Below are 20,215 nucleotides of genomic sequence, written 5' to 3'. Positions count from 1 at the left end.
ATGGTATGGTACCCGTACCCATGGTACCCGTGTCCACGGGCACGGGTACGGGTCCCGGGCCATGAGTACGGGTACGGGTACGGGTCCCAGGCCATGGGTACGGGTACGGGTCCCGGGGGTACGGGTACGGGTCCCAGTCCATGAGTACGGGTACGGGTACAGGTCCCAGTCCATGAGTACGGGTACGGGTACGGGTCCGAAGCCAAAATAGGGCATGAGTACGGGTACGGGTCCGGAGCCATGGGTACGGGTACGGAAATTGGGACTCGAGTACGGGTACGGGTACGAGTACGGGTACTACAAGTCTGCCTCATTCTGTTGAAGGAAAATGCTCTGTTTTTGATTGGATAGTTACAGCCACTTTTTTGGGTTTTTTTTATAGTTTTTTTTATTTGGTCATCCAAAGGAACAGACCTTATGCCATCATGTGTGTCCGCCCATGTGTCGAAAGTGTTGTCTATCAACAATTATGTAATGCGACCCATTAACCTAATCCTTTTTTTGACTCAAAGACCCTTCAGACCTAATGTGCTGTTTCCGTTGACATGACTGGTGATTCGACCCAAGGTTGACTTGTTTAATACAACACTCTGAATTTGTGTACAGAATCGCGAGAAGGTGCCTGAAATATCTTTGCCTTTGTGTTTAAGGTTTAGTTGGACGATACATAGTTCATTAACTATTATACTCTTTTCCAAGGTTCCTTTGACAGCTTTAAAACCATTGTGTATATGTGCGCGACGTCCAGCGTGTGCATTGGACCTTCTGCAAAATAATACGCGCTGGACGGCTAGCATGTACGCTTAATTTGTATAAGGAAATCTGAATAATACTTTAAATGCGCTTCACTTTTATTTTATCCTATGAAGTTAAATGATCCATTCCATTTCCAGCCGGACACCACATACAGGCACCTGCAAGGTCAAACTTAAACAATCTTCCCAAGATATTTCTGATTATGTATGTTTCCTTTTGTTTTTCTTTCCAGATGTCCCCAGTGTCTTAAGCGGAGACCAGATTGGATTTCTAGATCCACACGCAAAGCACTTCATAGATGATGTACATACTGACCCTTCAAAGCATAGAACATATGAAGGAAGAGCAGGTTTAAGCTTTCTACTTAACCTCAACACTTATGACAAATTCACTGACCAAATGAGGCCTTACATTAATCCTTTGTTCAATTGTTCCAGAAAAAACCTTGAAAAAGAGAACTTTGAAGGCACCATTTTTCGTTTTCCACTGAGAAATGAAAACACCAAATCCCAACTTTGTAATACACAGTGGGATGACAGAAAAGTCCACATGTTGTTTGAGTCATTCAAAGCAGATGCACAGATTTCCCCTTTGTTCCTCAAAAGTGTAGAGAGAATCTCATTTTATCAAAAGAACAGTGCAGAAGAGGATGAAACATTGCTGTTTCGTATTGCAGCATCAGAATCTCTAGGGACTGAGGGTGATCATCCTTCACTTCAGTCAAAACGAGAGGCATTTCTAGAAGCAGCTTTCAATCTGAAAAGTACTGTCAGCATGTCATCCAATATGAACATCACAATGACAGATGAAAAAAGAGTGGACACTAGCAGGTACTTGAGTGTAAACACATTAAAGGTAGATGGAGTGTCTCCAGAACTTCAAGAGTTGATGCATGATAGGGAGTTGAATCTTTCACCTTGGATAGGAGTATCTTATGATACTGATGACAGTAGAGAGCAGACTATGTGTCGTCTATTTTGCTTCCTACCATTGCCAGTCAACCAGGATACCCTGTCAGGCTTACCTATTCATGTGCATGGGTACTTTGGCCTTACAAATGATCGTCAAAGAATTGAGTGGCCTGAAGTTGGAAAAGTAGTACCTGCAGCAGAATGGAACCAACTCCTGGTGAATGAAGTTTTCCCTGAAGCATATGTTCAACTGATCGAGACTGCAATCAGAGATGGGACATCAGCAGAAGTAGTTTACAAAGCATGGCCCAGGGTGTCGGCTTTAAAAGACAATTGGAAAGTTGGAGTGAAAACGTTTTTACAGAGTATGGAGAAAAAGGGTGTCCTCTTCTCATCTGGTAATGGTACCCAATCATGGCTAATGCCATCTGATGTGTACATTGAAGGAAACCAAGATGAATTGGTGCAGAGAGTTATGGAACGAAAGGGATTTCATGTACCAGCTGGAAAGATCCCGGATCACATCATGGAAGCTCTGAAATGGGGTGAAATTCGAACACAGAGTATCACACCAGAGGTAGTCAGAAAGGCAATTAGAGGAGATTCACTTCAATGGATGAATCGTGCGGAGAAGATACACATTTTGCAGTACATACTGAAGGATGGAAAATTGCAAGATCTGGAAAATATCCAACTGCTGCCACTGTCGGATGGAAGCTTTACTAACTTCTCCAATGCTAATGCACCAACTGTCTACATCTCAACAGCACAGATTCCAAGAAATATCTTTCCCAACATGGCACATAGATTTGCAGCAGATAATCTGCCTGAAATCCTGAAGGATGCCCAGAATAACACCCAACTGAAACGTCTTACTCATGATGAAGTCCCCAAAGTGCTTGCAGAGGCACTACCAAGAGATTGGATGCAAGGGCAAGATGCTATCATCAATTGGATTCCTGGAGGTACTGCAGGTGCTCAACAGCAACCTGATGTTATTTGGCTGGAAACTTTCTGGAAGTGGATAGCAAGTCAACTTAGTCAAGCACCCAACATGATAACTAAGCTCCTTAACTTTCCACTTGTTCCATTGGAGAAATGTGATAGAAACATGCGTTTGGCAAAACTGAAGAAACACACTCTGATATACAGCAAAGTGATGTCTTCTTCTGGCCAAGACCTCGCAATCTCAGAGTCAGTGGGAAAATATCTTGAGAGTCTAGGTATAGTTGTGATCCGAGGCAACCTGCCAAATTTCATCACACAACATCCATATATTGACAAAGTAATCTTACCACCTGATGCAAATGGAGTTGCTACAGTTCTTGAAGCTTGGTGGAGTCAACTTGCCATCACCAATCTTGACAATTGTTCTAACAGTCTCAGAGATGATATTCGTCACCTATTCTCACAAGGTGTACTTCCAGGCAATTTCAAGAAGAATCTTTCTCAACTGCCCATTTTTCATAGCACTTGTGCTACATATGTAGCTGTTTCCCAGTGCAAAACTATGGTGCCAGCTAGATTCTATGATATCCCTGCAAAGCGTTTGAGAAGACAGTATTTGGTTGAGAAGGATGACGACTGTGATATCCTTGCAATCAGCCTTGGTGCAGACAGGATTTCCAAAGTAGACTTAACCAAAGAAATCCTGAAAGACATCAACCAAAACTTCTACAGCTCTGAAGAAAGTCAAGACATCATGGGCTGGCTGCTTCAATATCGGGAATATAATGAATTCATTCGGACCATCAGCTTTGTACCCACAAGTTCAGGTTTGAAGAGTCCTGCAGAACTATTTCCCCCTGATAATAAGCACATGAAGAGCCTTTTCAAAGGCCGAAATGTATTCCCAGTCAGTGACTATGCAGAAGATACATTGCTCACCCTTTTAAAGAGAGTTGGATTGAGAGAAGAATCTTCAGTAACAGCTCAAGAGATCCTTGAGATTGCAGTCTTGTTACCAGAATCTTGTGATACAGAAGTGGCAACAGCTTTGCTAACCCATATTACAGAAAACTCACAGTTGCTCGATGTTAAAGTATCTCGCAACAACATTAAGAAAGAGCTTGGTAAATTCCTACAAGACCGTTGTTGGGTTCCATGTGAAGCAGTCAGACCTAATTTATATCCAACATCTCTTGCATGGAAAGGGTCTTCTAACATACTTCATCGTCCAGAAGATGTTGCCCTACTTAAGCATTCCAATTTGCTTGGTTCTGTGAAACCTCTTGTCAAAGTAGAACAAGTTACAGGAACATTTGCAAGGTACTTCAGTTGGAGTGATGTCCTGAATGCAGACAAATACAACACTGTGAAAGATGTGGCAAAACATTTGCAACATGTGGTCGATGCAAATCACCAGGAAATGACAAGAATTGTTGAAGACATCTATGGCTTCCTAAATCAAGCACCAGAGAAACATCTTGAAAATAGGAAGATCTTCACAGCCACTACATCACTTGTGTGGCATGGCACTGGATTTACAACTACAGACAAGGTTGCTTTTAACAAAGGTAACATGAGTGTTAATCTAGTTCCTTACCTGTATGTGATCCCACCAACTCTACACCAATTCAAAAGACTGTACAGGATGCTGGGTGTTCTGGAGCAGTTTGACAAAGATGCTTTGTGTGAAGTACTAAGGTGTATTCAGGAGAAATATCTGTGCAATAGCATGAATATTGATGAGGTTGATGAGGGGATTGATGAGATTGAGAAGGGGAATGACCTACGGTTGGTCTGTGATATCTTGAGTAGTATTGCAGCCTTTGCCACTCCTGATGCGCCCATTACTGATGTACTCGTTCCATGTAGGGAGCTACAAAGAAAGGAAGGGATCAGATTGAAGATGGTCAATTCTTCAGAGTGTATGTATGTTGATGTGGCAGATGAAGAACGTCTCCTACAAGAATACAACCAAGATGATTGTGGCAAATTTATTGTACATGAGATGGTTCCTAATGCCACTGCAAAACGACTAGGGTTGCATCCAATAAGTCATCTTGTTGCACCTTTAGAAGCGGTTGATTTGGGGTATGAGGTAGAAGGTCCTCACCAGAGTACTGTCAATGCCATCAAACGTAACCTGGAGATGTACAAAGAAGGACTGGACATCTTCAAAGAGCTCATACAGAATGCAGATGATGCTGGTGCTACTGAAGTCAGATTCTTGATTGATTGGAGGGAAAACAAGGATTGTAAAAGCAAACTACTGAATGAAGGAATGGAAATGTGCCATGGACCAGCGTTATGGGTATACAACAATGCTGTATTCACAGACAAAGATGTTGCCAACATATGCAGTATAGCAGCTGCAAGCAAGAAAGAGCACTTGGAGAAAATAGGGCGATTTGGGCTTGGATTCACATCAGTTTATCACATTACAGATGTACCAAGCTTTGTAAGTGGTCCATTCTTCATGATTTTTGATCCTCGAACCAATCACCTTGGCGATCGTGTGGTACCTGGTAGGCCAGGCGTTAAACTCAACATCACAAAGGAAAGACATCTCGCTACACTCAGGACGTACCCGAATCAGTTCAAGCCATTTCAGGGCATTTTTGGTTGTGATCTATCACCATCAACACAGGGATATGACAACACACTGTTTCGTCTTCCCTTGAGAACACAAAAAGAAGCAAAAAGCACCTCTCATGAGTATCTTTCTGAGGCCGTCTACGATTCGAAAGATCAGATGGACAAGATGGTAAAATCACTCAAAGAATCAGCATCATCACTGCTATTGTTTACACAGAATGTGACACATGTTCAGGTGCAAACATTGAAGGCAGATAGGACTCCAACGGATGAGTATGAAACACTTCTTGACATATGTGTGACTTGTGAGAAGACCCTGCCTGGACGCTACATTGAAAATGAAGAGGACTCGGTTGTACAGAGACAAATACTTCGAAAAACAGCAGAAAGACTGAAGAATGACACTCTTTCTGTTCCAGAGTCAACATATGTGCTGAAGGTAAGAGAAAAATTTCAAACAGCGAAACGGACAGGTAAAAAGGACACATTCTTTGTGGTAAGCTCATGTATGACAACTGGCAATGCCCTAAAAATGGCAACTTCACCTGAAGGTAGAAAAGCTGGGATCTTGCCATGTGGTGGGGTGGCAGTACAGCTGGAAACTGGCACTGGAATAGGTAGCCGCATGCCTATCTCTTTGATTAGCAACCACTACAGCCAGACTCTGGGTAGTGCTTTCACTTATCTTCCTCTTACTGTCTCAACAGGGCTACCATTTCACATCAATGGGAACTTCCTTCTGCAACCAAATCGCCGTCATCTTTGGAGTAAGGCTTCATCTGCTGCTGGTGTAAAGAAAGATGGGGAATTTGAGACCAGGTGGAATGTCTATCTCATGGAAGAGGTGCTGACAAAAGCACTAGTTAATCTGCTGCAGGACTTGCAAAAACTTCAAGATGAAGACTTCCTTGATGCACGGCAGTTTCAGACACTTTGGCCACAGTGGGATGTGGTAGAGAGTGATTTCCATCCTGTTGTGGAAGCATTTTACAAGCAACTTGTTGATGCTCAGCAACCTCCAAAGGTTATCTTCAATGGCAACAAATGGGTTGGAATACATGATTGCTTTTTTGTGGAGGATTCTTTGATCAAGCAGGATGTTCATGATGCTGTCATAACCATACTCAATGGAAAATATGCTCCTAAAAAGAAATGGGTACAAATTGAAGAAAGTGTCAAGAAGAGCATGTGTAAAGTTGATGCCAACAATATCATTCAGAAGAATACATATGATTTGTCAAGATTTCTGACAGACGTTTTCTTTCCCGCCATGAACAACAGTCAGGACATCACCATTCAGCCAAAGCATTGCTGCAAAATCATATTACATCTTCTTGATCTTCGCGTTGGAACAGAAAAACAAACTCAATATGATGAGGACCTCAAGGGATGTGATTGCATTCCAGTATCTTCAAGTGGAGATGATCTTGTCAAGCCTGGAGAATTGGTTCACCCTGGAAAACCTATTGGCTGCTTGTTTGATCAAGATGATGAAAGATTTCCCTTTGGTGATGAGTATCAACGAGAAGAACGTCTTCTTTCTTTGGAACAGCTAGGTATGGCCACAGATGACCTATCATGGAAAGACATCTGTGATGTAGCAGAAAAACTTCAAGAAAATTGCTTGTACCTGGCAAAAGAAGAAGTGGTTAAGAGGACCATAGTATTGTTACAATGTATGGATAGCAAACTTGAGAAGAAAGACCTACCATCTGGTGACTTGAAGGCACGATTGTGTAATGCTCCATTTCTTCCAGTACTCGGCAAACCAGCAGATTATCCACTAGACTGGTATCCATGTGAATCTGCCCACTTACCAGCATCAAAGCTCTTTGAAGCTAAACATGTTCACATCATAGGCTCTATACAACCAGTGCTGGATGAGGATTGTCTGGGGAAAGATGCACTCACAGACAGAATACTGATATTTCTGGGCATTCAACAGAAGGATGTACATGTAGAAGATGTGACCAAACAACTGCGCTTTGTAATTGATATGCCTCTGGAAAAGGTGGGACAAGAAACAACAAAAATCTGTAAGAGCATATACAGCTTTCTCAACGCGATCTTATGTGCAACTAAGACATCTTGCTACAATGCTGAAGAGTATGTTGATGAACTGAAGGACTTACCCTTTGTTCTTGTGGACAACAGATTCCTGAAGTGTGACCAAATAGCATTGAGACATCAACGCCAAAGTGGAAAATACCTGTTCACACTTCCCCGTGAGCTATACCCCTTCAGTGACCTCTTTCAAGCATGTGGGTTACGTGAATCGTTTGGCATCAGAGACTTCATCAAGGTTCTTAGATCACTAAAGGAAGAACATGAAGACAGACAACTTTCAGCCAATGACATATCTGTTGTGAAAGATGTCCTATCAGCTTTGGTAGAAGAACCTAGCATTGATGATTATCAAAGTGAAATCTGGATTCCTGATAGGAATGGTATGCTGAAACAAACATCAGAGGTCACATACAATGACATTCCTTGGGAAAAAGAAGATGAAGAGCTTACTTACACGCACAAAGATATCATAAGGGACCAAGTGGAGAAGCTTGGAATCAAGACGTGTAGGCAACTTAAACTAGAAAACTGTTCAACACAAAGTGGATTTCAAAGCCCATTTGGACAATCAGAAGAACTGACAAGTCGCTTGAAAGGTATTCTCCAACAATATGATCACATTCCAGATGTATTCAAAGAACTGCTACAAAATGCTGATGATGCTGGAGCTACAGAACTTCATTTTGTGTATGACCCACGACAGCACTGTTCAACCAGACTTGTTGGAAACTCTTGGACAGACATCCATACACTACCTGCACTATGTGTGTATAACAATAGTGTATTCTCACCTGAAGATCTGGAAGGTATTCAAAAAGTTGGGGTTGGAGGAAAGTTAACAGATGCCACTACTACTGGACGCTTTGGTATTGGTTTCAATGCAACATATCATCTGACAGATTGCCCAACATTTGTAACTAACAATGAACATCTCTGTATCTTTGATCCACATATTAAGTATGTTCCTGGAGCAACAAGAGAACACCCAGGCATGTTGTACACAGTAGACGGTGCAGATGGTTGCAATGCAAAGTTTCCAGATATGATGTCAGGCTATCTAGGTGATAAGTTCCAACTACAAGGAGCAACCATGTTTAGATTTCCACTCAGATCAAGCAAAATGGCAGGAGAGTCTGCAATATCAACAAAGTCATACACTAACAGCAAAGCAGAGGAGCTACTGAAAGCCTTTGAGGCAGTTGCAGGGGAGTCACTTCTTTTCTTGAATCATATCAAGAAGATTTCTTTCTCAAAGATAGATAGAATCACAGGAAAATTTTGTCCAGGATATACCATTGAGGTATCCATTGATAGAGAAGAAGAGGCAATGCGGAAAGAGTTATCAGAGCATTTGCAGACTCACAAAAACAGACTTGTTACAGAGATCCCTCCATTGCATAAAGTCTATAGGATGGAAATCAAAGATAATCGTGAAAAGAAAGAGAATTGGCTAGTGTCACAGACAATTGGGCTTCATAACTATGCCAACTTTGAGGTGGATAACCGCATGAGAACAAAGACACATCTACCACGAGGAGGAGCAGCAGCATTGATGCAAGTACAGCAACCCAGTCAACATTCTGCCAGGCAAAGTCACATATCAAGCGACCCAACAAACAAAAGATACAAAGCCTTCTGTTTCCTACCACTTCAGATTTACACAGGGTTACCAATCCATGTGAATGGGTGTTTTCTTTTAGATGCTTCTAGACGACACTTGGTGAAAGGGGAGGAATACAGTGATGCAAATGCTGGAGGCTTGATACACAAGTGGAATCGGCTCTTGGTTATGCATGTGATTGCACCTGCTTATGCATACCTCATAGAAAGAGCTGGGAAGATACTACTAGATCCTGAAGTAGATGATTTCCAAGACAAGCATGACTCATATCAGCGTGACTATGATAGGCTGTTTCCAATGAATACAAGTTCTGATGAGAAGGAATGGCCTCTTCTGGAAAAAGAAACTCTGAAATACATTGCACGAAACAACATGGAAGTCCTTCCTGTGAAACGAGCAGATGGAAACAACAGGAGTGTTGAGTGGTATCATCCAACTTCATCCTCTAGTGGAGCTTTCTTTGACAACTTGGCTGTATCATCTACCACTTATGGGGTACTCCACAGAAGTCATCAGGAAGATTGTACTACCTTAAGAGCATTTCTTCTTGCAACAGGATTCAAATTGTTGTCATCCTCAACACGAGTATGCTATGCATTTCAGAATGCAGATGTAAAGGCTGCTTTTGTGTCCTCACAACCTGTTCTGCAACATATTGGTGGACTTGCCGGTACATCAAAATTCCCTGTACCTTGCAAGGTAGAGGATTCTGCTTTTCAAAATCCAAACAATTGCCACACTGTGCTGAAGTATTGCCTTCAGGATACAGAAAGTGTAAGTGCACTGAAAGGCATTCCACTATGCTTGACAAATGACTGTAGCCTTGACGTCTTCACTTCAACCACTGGAGCCTACTTGACCAAACACTTAGATGTCCTTCCTAATCTGCCAAGCTTGTTCATACACAAGGATCTTGTTTTTGACTTGCAACATTGGATTGACTTGCAAGAGGCCAAACAAAGGGAAAAGGGAAGAGAGCAAGGTGACAAATGTGGTATTTCACAAGATTGCAATGCCTGTGAGGAGGAGTTCAGAGACCAAGTTTTCAAAAGTGGTCTTTTGAAAAATTTCAATATGTATGAACTCTCAACACACATTGGTACTCATCTTCCAAAAGCTTGGAAAGGTATCAATCGGCACATTCAGTGGACACCAGGGACTGATGGTCATCCAGAGGAACAATGGGTCAGATGTCTATGGCAATTTATCCTGTCAATTGAAGGGGAAGATGGACCTAAAGAATGCCTGGAAGTTTTGAGAGATTGGCCAATCATTCCCACATGTCAGGGTACTCTAGTCCCACCATGCCTAGCTAAAACCATCCTGTTTCTTGATAAATTTAGCGACACTGAAAATCGAAAAAAAATCGTGGAAGTTCTAAGGAAAGCCAAATGCCCCGAGGTAAACGTGGAGAAAATAATGATGAATCAAAGTACTACATACGGAATGCACATGGTTTATCAACCAAGGATGACAGACTTACTTGAATCAGTTCTAGTTGTACCAACAAACCAAACACAGGTTCTTAGAGTCTTTCACTACATGGAACAGGCTAAACTGACACAGTGGAAGCTTTCAGAGGATGATGCAGCAATTCTCTTGAAGTATTTTCAAGGATGCACCAAATTCACAAAAGAAGAAATCCAGATGCTGAAGGGACTTCCAATATTTGCTACCACAGATAAGAAACTGGTCAGTATCAGTAACCACAACCATTGTCACATACCTATACGTAATCTGCCAGATTGCCAACAGATTTTATGGATGACAGCTTCCATGTGTCTCTTCCTGAAAGAGCATAAGGAACTGTATCTGCTGTATGAAACATTGAAAATAACTCACATCAGTACAGCAGAAATATATATCCAGTATGTTCTCCCAAACTTTCATATCCTGAACAAAGCTAGGAAGCTGAAGTATATTCTACATATCAGAGACAGGATTTTGCTGCATGTTACTGATGATAGTTTGAAGCATAGACTTCTGGATGCCGTCAGAACAACTGCTTTCATCCAAAATGACCAAGGACATTTTCACTGCGCTAATCACTTCTTTGATTCAAGCAACCATGTATTTCATGCCATGAGAGATAGTAAAACACTACAGCACAGGCTCCTACCACCAGAATTTAGTAAGGATCTCAAATGGCAAAATTTCCTCTGTCAAGTAGGATTGCACACCAAGGTAACACAAGCTCTGTTTGCAGGATTTGCACGTGAAATAGAGCAAGCAACATCCGTGGGACATTTGACAGATAAAGAGGTTTCCATCCTTGCCTCCAAATCAAGGGTACTCTGTAAAGAACTCAACTTAGAGGATGGGGCAAATGATGTTCTCAAACATGAGGATTTCTTAGCTAGTATTGCTCATATCAAGTTCATCCCGTCTGTACCTGTTGATGAGAAACTCCAACAGATCTATGAACCTCCTGGTGACACTACAAAATTCATTGCATATCATGGATCAGTATCAATAGCTCACAGGGATCTAGTGTGGTCTGTAGCCAAGCTTTTACCACATTGGGCTATTCCAAGATTTAAATTTGAAATTCAGGACAAACATCTGAAGAAGCTGATCATCAAACCACGTGAATGCTTGGGCATTGTTATGTCAGCAACCCTAGACAAAGTTTTGTCTCATACCCAAAACATTTGTGACAAAATGGCAGAAAGAAATTGTATCAGTGAGGAAGACATTGTACCTTCAAAGATAAGAGAAAAATTCCAAGCAGTCATGGAGAAAGTGTACACATTCTTAAGTAACCACCTTGAGGATAGCAGTGGGGAGATCAAACGGCGGCTGATAAATACACCTATCTGCCTGGTTGATCAAGGTCATGTACTTATAAAGGCGAGCCAGATGGTCAAGAAGATAGATGATCATGTGAAACAAAACCTGGAACCTTACATGTATGAAACACCGCGAATATTTGGGCCATATGACCTTTTGTTCACACTTCTTGGAGCAACTGATAAAGCCACCTTTGATCAAATAGCACACATCCTTCGAGATGTACATCAAGAATGTATTGCAAATGCAATGTCTCCTCCAGAAAGAAAGACGGCACATGCTGCAGTGCTTCTTTTGTTTGAAGTGTTGCAACATACACCTGCTCCAGTTCAACATTCAGTAACAGAGTTATACCTGCCTACACCAAACAATTTCTTGATGCTTTCAACTGACTTGTACTATGCCAACACGGATGACATAGCAACTTTGGAGTTGACTTCAACTGACATCAAGTTCATTGTTCCATTAAAGCAGTGTGGATTCGCAGTAGAGAATGAATCTAAACTAATTGAGCTGCTTCCAGAAGAACTTAGACCACAAAACTTGAAGAATGAGATGTGCGAGAAACCATTTGATACCAACCAAGAGTGTGAAGCAGAAGATGACTGTCAATATTTACAGCATGTGAAGAAATTGATTACTTCAGTAGAAATGCAGCGAATTATGCAGCGACTAGTGCAGCATCAGAATAATGGTGTGGTACTAAATGATGGACTGAGGCAGAAGATTGCCAGACTTCAGCAAAACTTAAGCTTCAAATGCTTTTCCAACTTGCAGATGGGATTTTTTGATGCAACTGGAAAGAAGATCATGGTAAGGAAGACTTTGCAGCCAGCGTTTCTCATGGAACAGGAAGAGCATAATAGGTTTTGTCTGTATCTAGAACACGGGGATCATATCCATTCACTTTCACATGTATTGCAAAGAATAGCAGAAATGATGAACAAATGTTGTGAGCAAGTACTTGAGCACATCCTGCAATTATCAGGAGTATTGGATTGTGCTAATGTGGATGGAATGAACCAAATGCTCACAGATGTCTATGGAATCCCTGAATATGATGATGCTACATGCGGTGCTATTCAACCTGATATGGCACGCCCTGGGCTTATTGTTCCTATGGACATCCGGCACTTGCTAGTGGACAATATGAACAATCTATTCCGACCTGGAGAGCCGGCAGCGTACAGACGAGCTTTGGAAGAAGATGTCAGTCTTGATCCATTAGCAGAAACACTAGCAGTTGCAGCACAAGAAAGTCAACTTGATGATGGTGGTGATGAACTGATTTTTGTTGAAATACTAGAGAGACTGCCATTGGAGTCTCCTGATGGAAATGAGGCACAGGACTTGCGACGAAGGTACAAGATAGATATTGGCACCAACATACCAATCATAGTCAGTGTAGCTCTCCTGTACAAATTTCGTCGTCCACAACTACCTGCTCAATCTGCTCTAGTAGCATCTGCAGATGTTCCTGGCAGAGCTTTCCCCCCTGAAGCAGATGGAGGTCTCCAAAAGAATGTACAGGAGGCACAGAATTCTATAAGGAACTTTATACAGGTAGCTGCAACACTACCTGAAAGGGAAAGACGAGAAATGGTGCGGCGGTTATATAGGCAGTGGCATCCGGATAAGAACATGGAGCAGCAAGACCTAGCAAATGCAGCTTTCCAGTTTTTAACAGCTGAAATACAATGTACTGGCGTGACCATGTCATATGCACAGCAATATCGCCGCTGGGATGAAGATATCAATAGAGAAGGAGAAGAGGCAAGAAGATATCAAGAACAATACTACAGAAGGAACAGATCTGAAAGTAGCCAAGACTCCTTTGTACCACCTACATACAGCCGAGAAAGACCTGATCCAAGGAACGGACGTCTCTGGTACCAGCAAGCTGAAGAAGATCTCCAAACAATTGACAACCAACAAGTCACAAATCTGGCTTGGGCAGCATTTATGATTCAACAAGTTGTAGAAAAAGCTCTCATTGCTGCAAGATACAGTCAGAATGGAGAACCTAATCTGAGAACCAACGACTTGCGTCTATTGGTTCGGGACGTGGTTGGACATCCAACTATTGCACAAGACAAAGGTAATGAGCTAGATGAGTCTGTGTCTCGTATTATCCGCATGCAGTGCCACTTCAACAGGTCACGCTACCCAGATAGTCGTACTTCAAAAACAAGCCAAGAACTATATACTGCTTTCTCAGTCAAGGCTGCTCTTAGAGAAGCAAAGAAAATAATGACTATAGTCTGTGACATTATAGGGATTCATGTTTATTAATTTCCTGATCACAAAATGGCATTTGCAAACTAGAAACTCAATGTTAAAGGAATTCAGTGGAACAATTTTCCTTCTTGACCTTTAAAAGGTGAAAGCTAATGCCAAAAGAGTGAAAGCCCAATCTGGTCACAATTCTTGATTGTGCAAAAGGTTCATAATTTTATGAATCAATTTTCCTCAGTGGTCTTTCTTTAAAAGGTGAAAGTTGGTGCCTTCAAATATTGTAGCTTTCTTGGATGTATCTAATACATTTAGACCAATCCAGTCACAATTCCCAATTGTGCACAGTTCTTAAAGGAAATTTAATGAAATAATTTTCAAAGGTGGTCTTTCTTTTTTGAATGTTGGTGCCCTGGAAATGTTTTGTACTATGTATATATTATATAATGAGAAATCTTTAGATGGTTAGTTGCTATATATGACACTTGCATTTGTGTAGTTTTATTATAAATGCAAATCTACAAAGAAAATGATATCATTCCAGTACTCATTTGCAAGGTATGACTAAGAGCTAATAACCGTGAATTATAAAATTACAAATGGGGCCCTGTTTCGCTATCATGGATAACAACATCATAATTAAACCTAACACCCTTTGGGAGGGGGGGGGGGTAGTTCAGGTGCCCTATGTGTTGTACCACCCACTGAAGGGGAGGACCCCATCCTATAGGGTTTTGTAGCATTCAGAGTGGTTGGGGTTAAGCAGGATTTTGTCTATGTAACTAGAAAAAAATCCTTGCTTATGGTGTTATGAAGAACATGCTCAAGTATAATCTTTTACAATGTAAGTCAGTGTAATGGATGGCACTAATGTTGATATTATAATAATAAGGCCAAAAAAAAAAAACGTTTGTCTCAAAGCTCACGAGAAATTTAAAAACAAATGCGAAATGCGATTTAAAAAAAAAATTTATTCCCGACTTTTTTTAATGGTATTTTGAGAAAAAAAGTCTGATTTTCGCCGATTTTTCTGGAAAAACTATAAACATTTTTTTTTTTTTAAATTAAAAAATTTCCGATTTGTTTTTTGTCAAATCGTGGGATTTTACAAACGCGCGCGCAAGCTTTGAGACAAACCTTTTTTTTTTGGCCTAATATCTTATAATCAGCTTATTCTGTATTAAACACATCTAATTTTGACTGGCTTGAACATTTGTTGTTAAAATGGTTGTTCCATGAGGAGACACACTTGGGTTCTGAAGGGACCAGGCTGAAAAAATGCTCAAGCCATGCTAAAAAGTATGTACATGTATAGTATGAAAAAAGTATAAGCTGAAAGAACTGTTGATGTAGACAAATGAGTTCAATTCATTCCATATGGAATGAATTTAACTGTTTTGTCTTCATCAATATACATGTAGTTCTTTCAACTAGGTAATGCAACCCGGTGAGTTCCCCTTGTTACTGGGTAAGCTTTGTAAATATGCTACAATACAAAATTGCTACTGTAAAAATTATGTGGTAATAGTTTAGTTTAGAGATACTAAGTGGATTATTAAATTATGAGTATTTTATGTTAGTTTTCAAGTATAAACTAGATAAAAAGAAGAAAAAAATGTTAGTATTCATTCATTGATTGTGCAAGGATGGCATGTGTAAAAAGTTAATCATGTGATATGGATATGCAAAAAGTTGTAAAATATAATAATTGAATGCAAGAAGGTCATAAGTGATTTGTTATTAATACGTATTCTCTGATGCATAGGCCTATATACCTATGAGAAGTTTCAATGATGTACATGTATTACTATTTGTAAATAGCTATGAGCCAGGTTAATTTGACTAATGATTTAACTTTGACACTTCACTATTTTTCGCTCACCTGGAACGTTTTCACTATTTCGACTAGTGTCTTCAGCAGATTGTGATGCTGTGATGAAATTGGGATATTCCTCACTGTCACTGATGACGTCATATGATGATGTCAAATCAGTGAAAACGTTCCAAGTGAGCGAAAAATAGTGTAGTGTAATTCATTTTATCTGCCACTACGTATGAACATCCACTCGTACAGGTTAAATTGGTTTACAATAGTTTGGAGTAATGCATTTGTGAAGCATTTTGCCACATACAAATTTTGTAAACTTCTTTTAATGTCAAACTGTTGCATTCAACCGGTAATTAAAACCAATATTATAATTTCTTTTATTATTGTATTTCTCTGATGCATTTGAGAAGTTTCAATAATGTATGTTGTTGTATTACTATTGGAAATGGCTAAATATAAGCCAGGCAATGTAGTTTGCAGTACTGAGTTTGAGAAGGATTTTGTAGAAGTAAAAATTAAGTTAATATATTTAAATGTCAAATTTAAAAGTGATGAAGTTGCACACTAAATGACTGTATATACAAAATTCCATAATAAGCATGGGGGAATTATCTCATGGATTACTGTCAACAGGTGTTTGTCTGGAAAAGGCAAATTGTAAATTCATGCAATACATGGAACATGGGGAATTCCCCGCTAAATAAAATAATTTCATTGAAATGGTATAGCAGTGTATATAATTGATTGTGTAGGTAATTATTGATTATATTATGTATGCTCAATGCTTTATGGTAGCTATGGAGATATCTAAACATTGTGGGGGAATTTTGCCAACTCAAATTAACAGCCACCTGTATGTTGCATGAGACAAAGTGCAGTCTTATTGTAAATAATATTTTAACATGGGAATTTTTCAAAATGAAAAGAAAAATAACTGTCATTTGAATGTCACATCAAATTAGTGCATTCAGATGTAATTAGAATGATATCAACAGATATGGCAAATTTTTGAAACCTAAGACTAAGAATATGTCATTTGTGGGTTGCATGAATGAACCTTTATTAATTAGAATGATAACACCACATGTGGGGATTTTTGGAAATCTAAAAATATGTGTGTGTTGCATGAGTGAAACTGTATATGAAATTTATGTAATAACATGATTAGAGTGATATCAATAATGGGGAATTTCTGAAACTTCATAAGTAAACAATTCTAGTATGTTTTATGAGTGAACATATGGCAGTTATTTCTTAATACAGAGGTGCCACTTTTCAGGTTTTTTGTGAGTCCAAACTCCCGCATTTTTATTTCCAGCCCATTTTGAGGCTTTTTGGCCTGTGTTTACATGCTTTTTCAGGTTTTTCTCACCCGTTTCAGGTTTCTTTAATGAAACTGAGTGGTATCTTTGTTAAGGCGAGTGGAATGGCAGAAGCCAAATGTTTCAACATGTAGTTTTAATCATTAAAGTAAAAAACTGCAGTGTACTACTTAATATTAATACATTGATCCTATAGGAACACGTCAAGGAAGCTGATAATACCATTTATATTTCCATAGGTCTTGTTGTTCGAAATTTAAGGTTAATAATATATCAAAGCGAAAATGTTGGGCATTTTCCACATTCCAAGAAACATGTACATGAGCAGTGGCGTAGCCAGTGGGGGGCAGGGGGGCCGGTGCCCCGCCGCTCATCATTGCTGTTGGTTCATCTTAGGCCGTCGGTAGACGACAGACCTTTGTTTAAAAAATTGGGGGTCAACAATAGACAATTTTGTGTGTACATGATGAAGAACACAGAACATGTTGCTCAAATACATCAAATCTTGGATACGACTCTTCGTTTTTGGCTGTTTTACGTTAGCATATTGATATATAAACGTAAAAACGTTTTTGGAAAAATTTTCACTTACCCCCCCCCCCCCACTTTTTTGATTTTCGAGGACCGCACTGGTCAAACAAAATTGGGGTCAACAATTCACAACTTCCGTCAGCAAAAAATATTTCCATCGGTACATTTACAATTGTGCCCCCGGTTCCGAAAACCTGGCTACGCCACTGTACATGAGGCTAGAGAAGATGAGAGAGGCCAAAATGACACACCTTTATATCAACCCTTGGGATCTTCTTTATATAGAACCCATACCATACCTTGTGTGTCTGTTTTATATGTCTCAATAATTTGAGTGTAAATACAACTGGATCATGCTCCGCTCTAACCCGCTTTAAGTCTCCTGATAACAGTCGTAAAAAAATACTTGATATAAATTTTTGGGATTACTTTTGAAAAAAAAAAACCCCGTAATTTAAATTTTGAGCCCCAATTTAGTTTTAGCGCTGCCTGATAATAACATTTACTTTCTATTTATCAACTCAAGTGATTTTATTGTAAGAAAGAATGATTTGTACTCGTAGTAATACTAATAGTTATGTGTATTGGAATGATTTAAAATGATACTGTAGTGTTAGTAATCCATGTAGATTATATCCCGGGGATTATGTTGTTACTTTTGAAGTGTTTTTTAAATGCAAGGCAAAAAAAAACATGTTTTTTTTTTAGCTTACAAAGCCAAAATACAAAATGTGTTTTTTAATAGTTTGTAATTTATAATGGTAACATAGTATCTGAAATATTTTTTGTCAAATCAGTGCAGAGTATGTTAGATATGATAATTGTAGGAAATTATAGATTGATATATATAGGATTTATTGATTTTGTAGTGATAGTAAACAAAAAGTATGGTATGAGAAAAAAAACATGTTGAAAAATATTGATTTGTTTTTAGAATTTCTCAAAAAAAAATATATATAAATTTATATGCACTAGAATTGCTCAACAAAAGGCCTAAGGAGAATGACTATAGTTGTGATAGTTTGTGCATATATGATTTAAAATGATAGAGCCGTATATAATGTAGATTCTGTCGGTCGGCATGACAGTCACTTGCGATAGATCGCCTCTTCCCATTGGTTGCTTTTGCCGATATTTGGCTGTTCTATCTCACCCCCTCAGATACAAAGGGGACACTTATTTATCATTGCACTCAATGAGGGAAATCACAAAACATGCCATAAAATAAATACCTCTTGATGAAACAATTCCAAAGGTTTGATTTCTTATCAGCGAAATCAAGTTTAAAATAATTATCAAAGATAAGAAAAATTGGTATTTTCTGTGCTGAGGAAATTGACTTGAACTGAAAGCCCCTGTACAAACCAATAGGATTTTGTGAGGGTGTCCCCTTTGACAGACATGAAAAGTGGGTAAGTGCAATAGATGGAACAGCCCCGACCGAGAGAATGAAACTATTTAGTTACAATTGTGTTTTTTTTATAAAGGTATTAAGATGTCATCACATCAAGTTGTGAAGTTGTACTTGGTTGTATAAAAATAAAGAAAATTATCACCCTGGTGATATTTTGTTTTCATAAATCTTAATTAGGTCAAATTACAGTTCCCATGCATAATATAGCTAGTATAATATACAAAAATCAAAGGGAATTAGCCATTGTCATTGCTTTTTAAAGCCTTAATGTACGATTTCCATCAATTTTGATTTTGTTATTGTTTATTCAAAATGTTGAAATAATATTAGTAATAACTGACTGGAAGAGGTTTTTAGGTTGAAATAAGGTAAAGTGAAAGAAACCCCACTGTTATTTGGCCATTTAACACACAGTTCTATGGGAGGATATATTATCATAATTTTTAAATTATGATAATATGTCGAACTTTGCTCTGTTGACCTACAAAGACAATAAATTTGGCCGATTCCATTTAGGTGCAAGTTGGGATGTGTATTAACATTACAAATATGCAAAAAAATCAGGTTTGAAAAAAACCCACCAATTTCATATTATAAGATCTTACATTATGGCTTTAAGCAAAAAAAAAGTAAAATACCTTAATGGTTATCATTGTTAATTTGTTATTTGTTGACAGTCAGAAATTATCTGCTAGTCTGATATTTGGTATTTGATTGATTTACACAATGTTGGAAAAATAAAAGTAGCAAAATTAAAAATTAACATGTCTTTTGTCTTTCATCAAGAGTTCTTTGTATGAAAAAATTATACTTAATTATCACAGGCCTACCCACACACACTTCCATTCACTTTCACATGTAAATGATGTGATGCTTTCAACCTGAATTAAAGGCCCATTCAGTGATTTGCTCATCCGGACGATCGTAAAAATCTTCAAATTTCAGATTTTGGTACCTTTGTCATTGTCATAGATGTGCTAACATAGTCTGCGAGTGGTTCAGCCGAAAGCCGTGTATTTAAGACAAAATAAGACATTTTACACGAATCTGTAATTTAGATACTGACAGTATCTAAATTAGCTGCATGTATTTGAATGGGGCTTCAACTTCGTCAGTACCGCTGTTTTCTTTGTTTTTTGCCAAATTTGTCATTTCAAAAATACCAAATGACAATTTGAATGACTTATCCTTCACTTTAAGCAA

General features: G+C 39.0%; 1 protein-coding gene across 1 annotated transcript in view; it reads left to right on the top strand.

The window, feature by feature from the left end:
- LOC140171691 (sacsin-like) overlaps positions 1–14,919 on the top strand; it is a 68,974-nt gene extending 54,055 nt beyond the window's left edge. Inside the window, exon 12 of the mRNA XM_072194985.1 lies at positions 989–14,919. Within this exon, the coding sequence (XP_072051086.1) occupies positions 989–13,977 (12,989 nt within the window). The 3' untranslated portion in view covers positions 13,978–14,919. The remainder of the gene's footprint in view (positions 1–988) is intronic.
- Positions 14,920–20,215: the final 5,296 nt, after the last annotated feature.

Source organism: Amphiura filiformis, chromosome 15, assembly GCF_039555335.1.
Source record: "Amphiura filiformis chromosome 15, Afil_fr2py, whole genome shotgun sequence".
NCBI classification, from domain to species: domain Eukaryota; kingdom Metazoa; phylum Echinodermata; class Ophiuroidea; order Amphilepidida; family Amphiuridae; genus Amphiura; species Amphiura filiformis.
The sequence above is the reverse complement of the archived record's forward strand: the minus strand, read 5'-3'. Positions and strand labels throughout refer to the sequence as shown.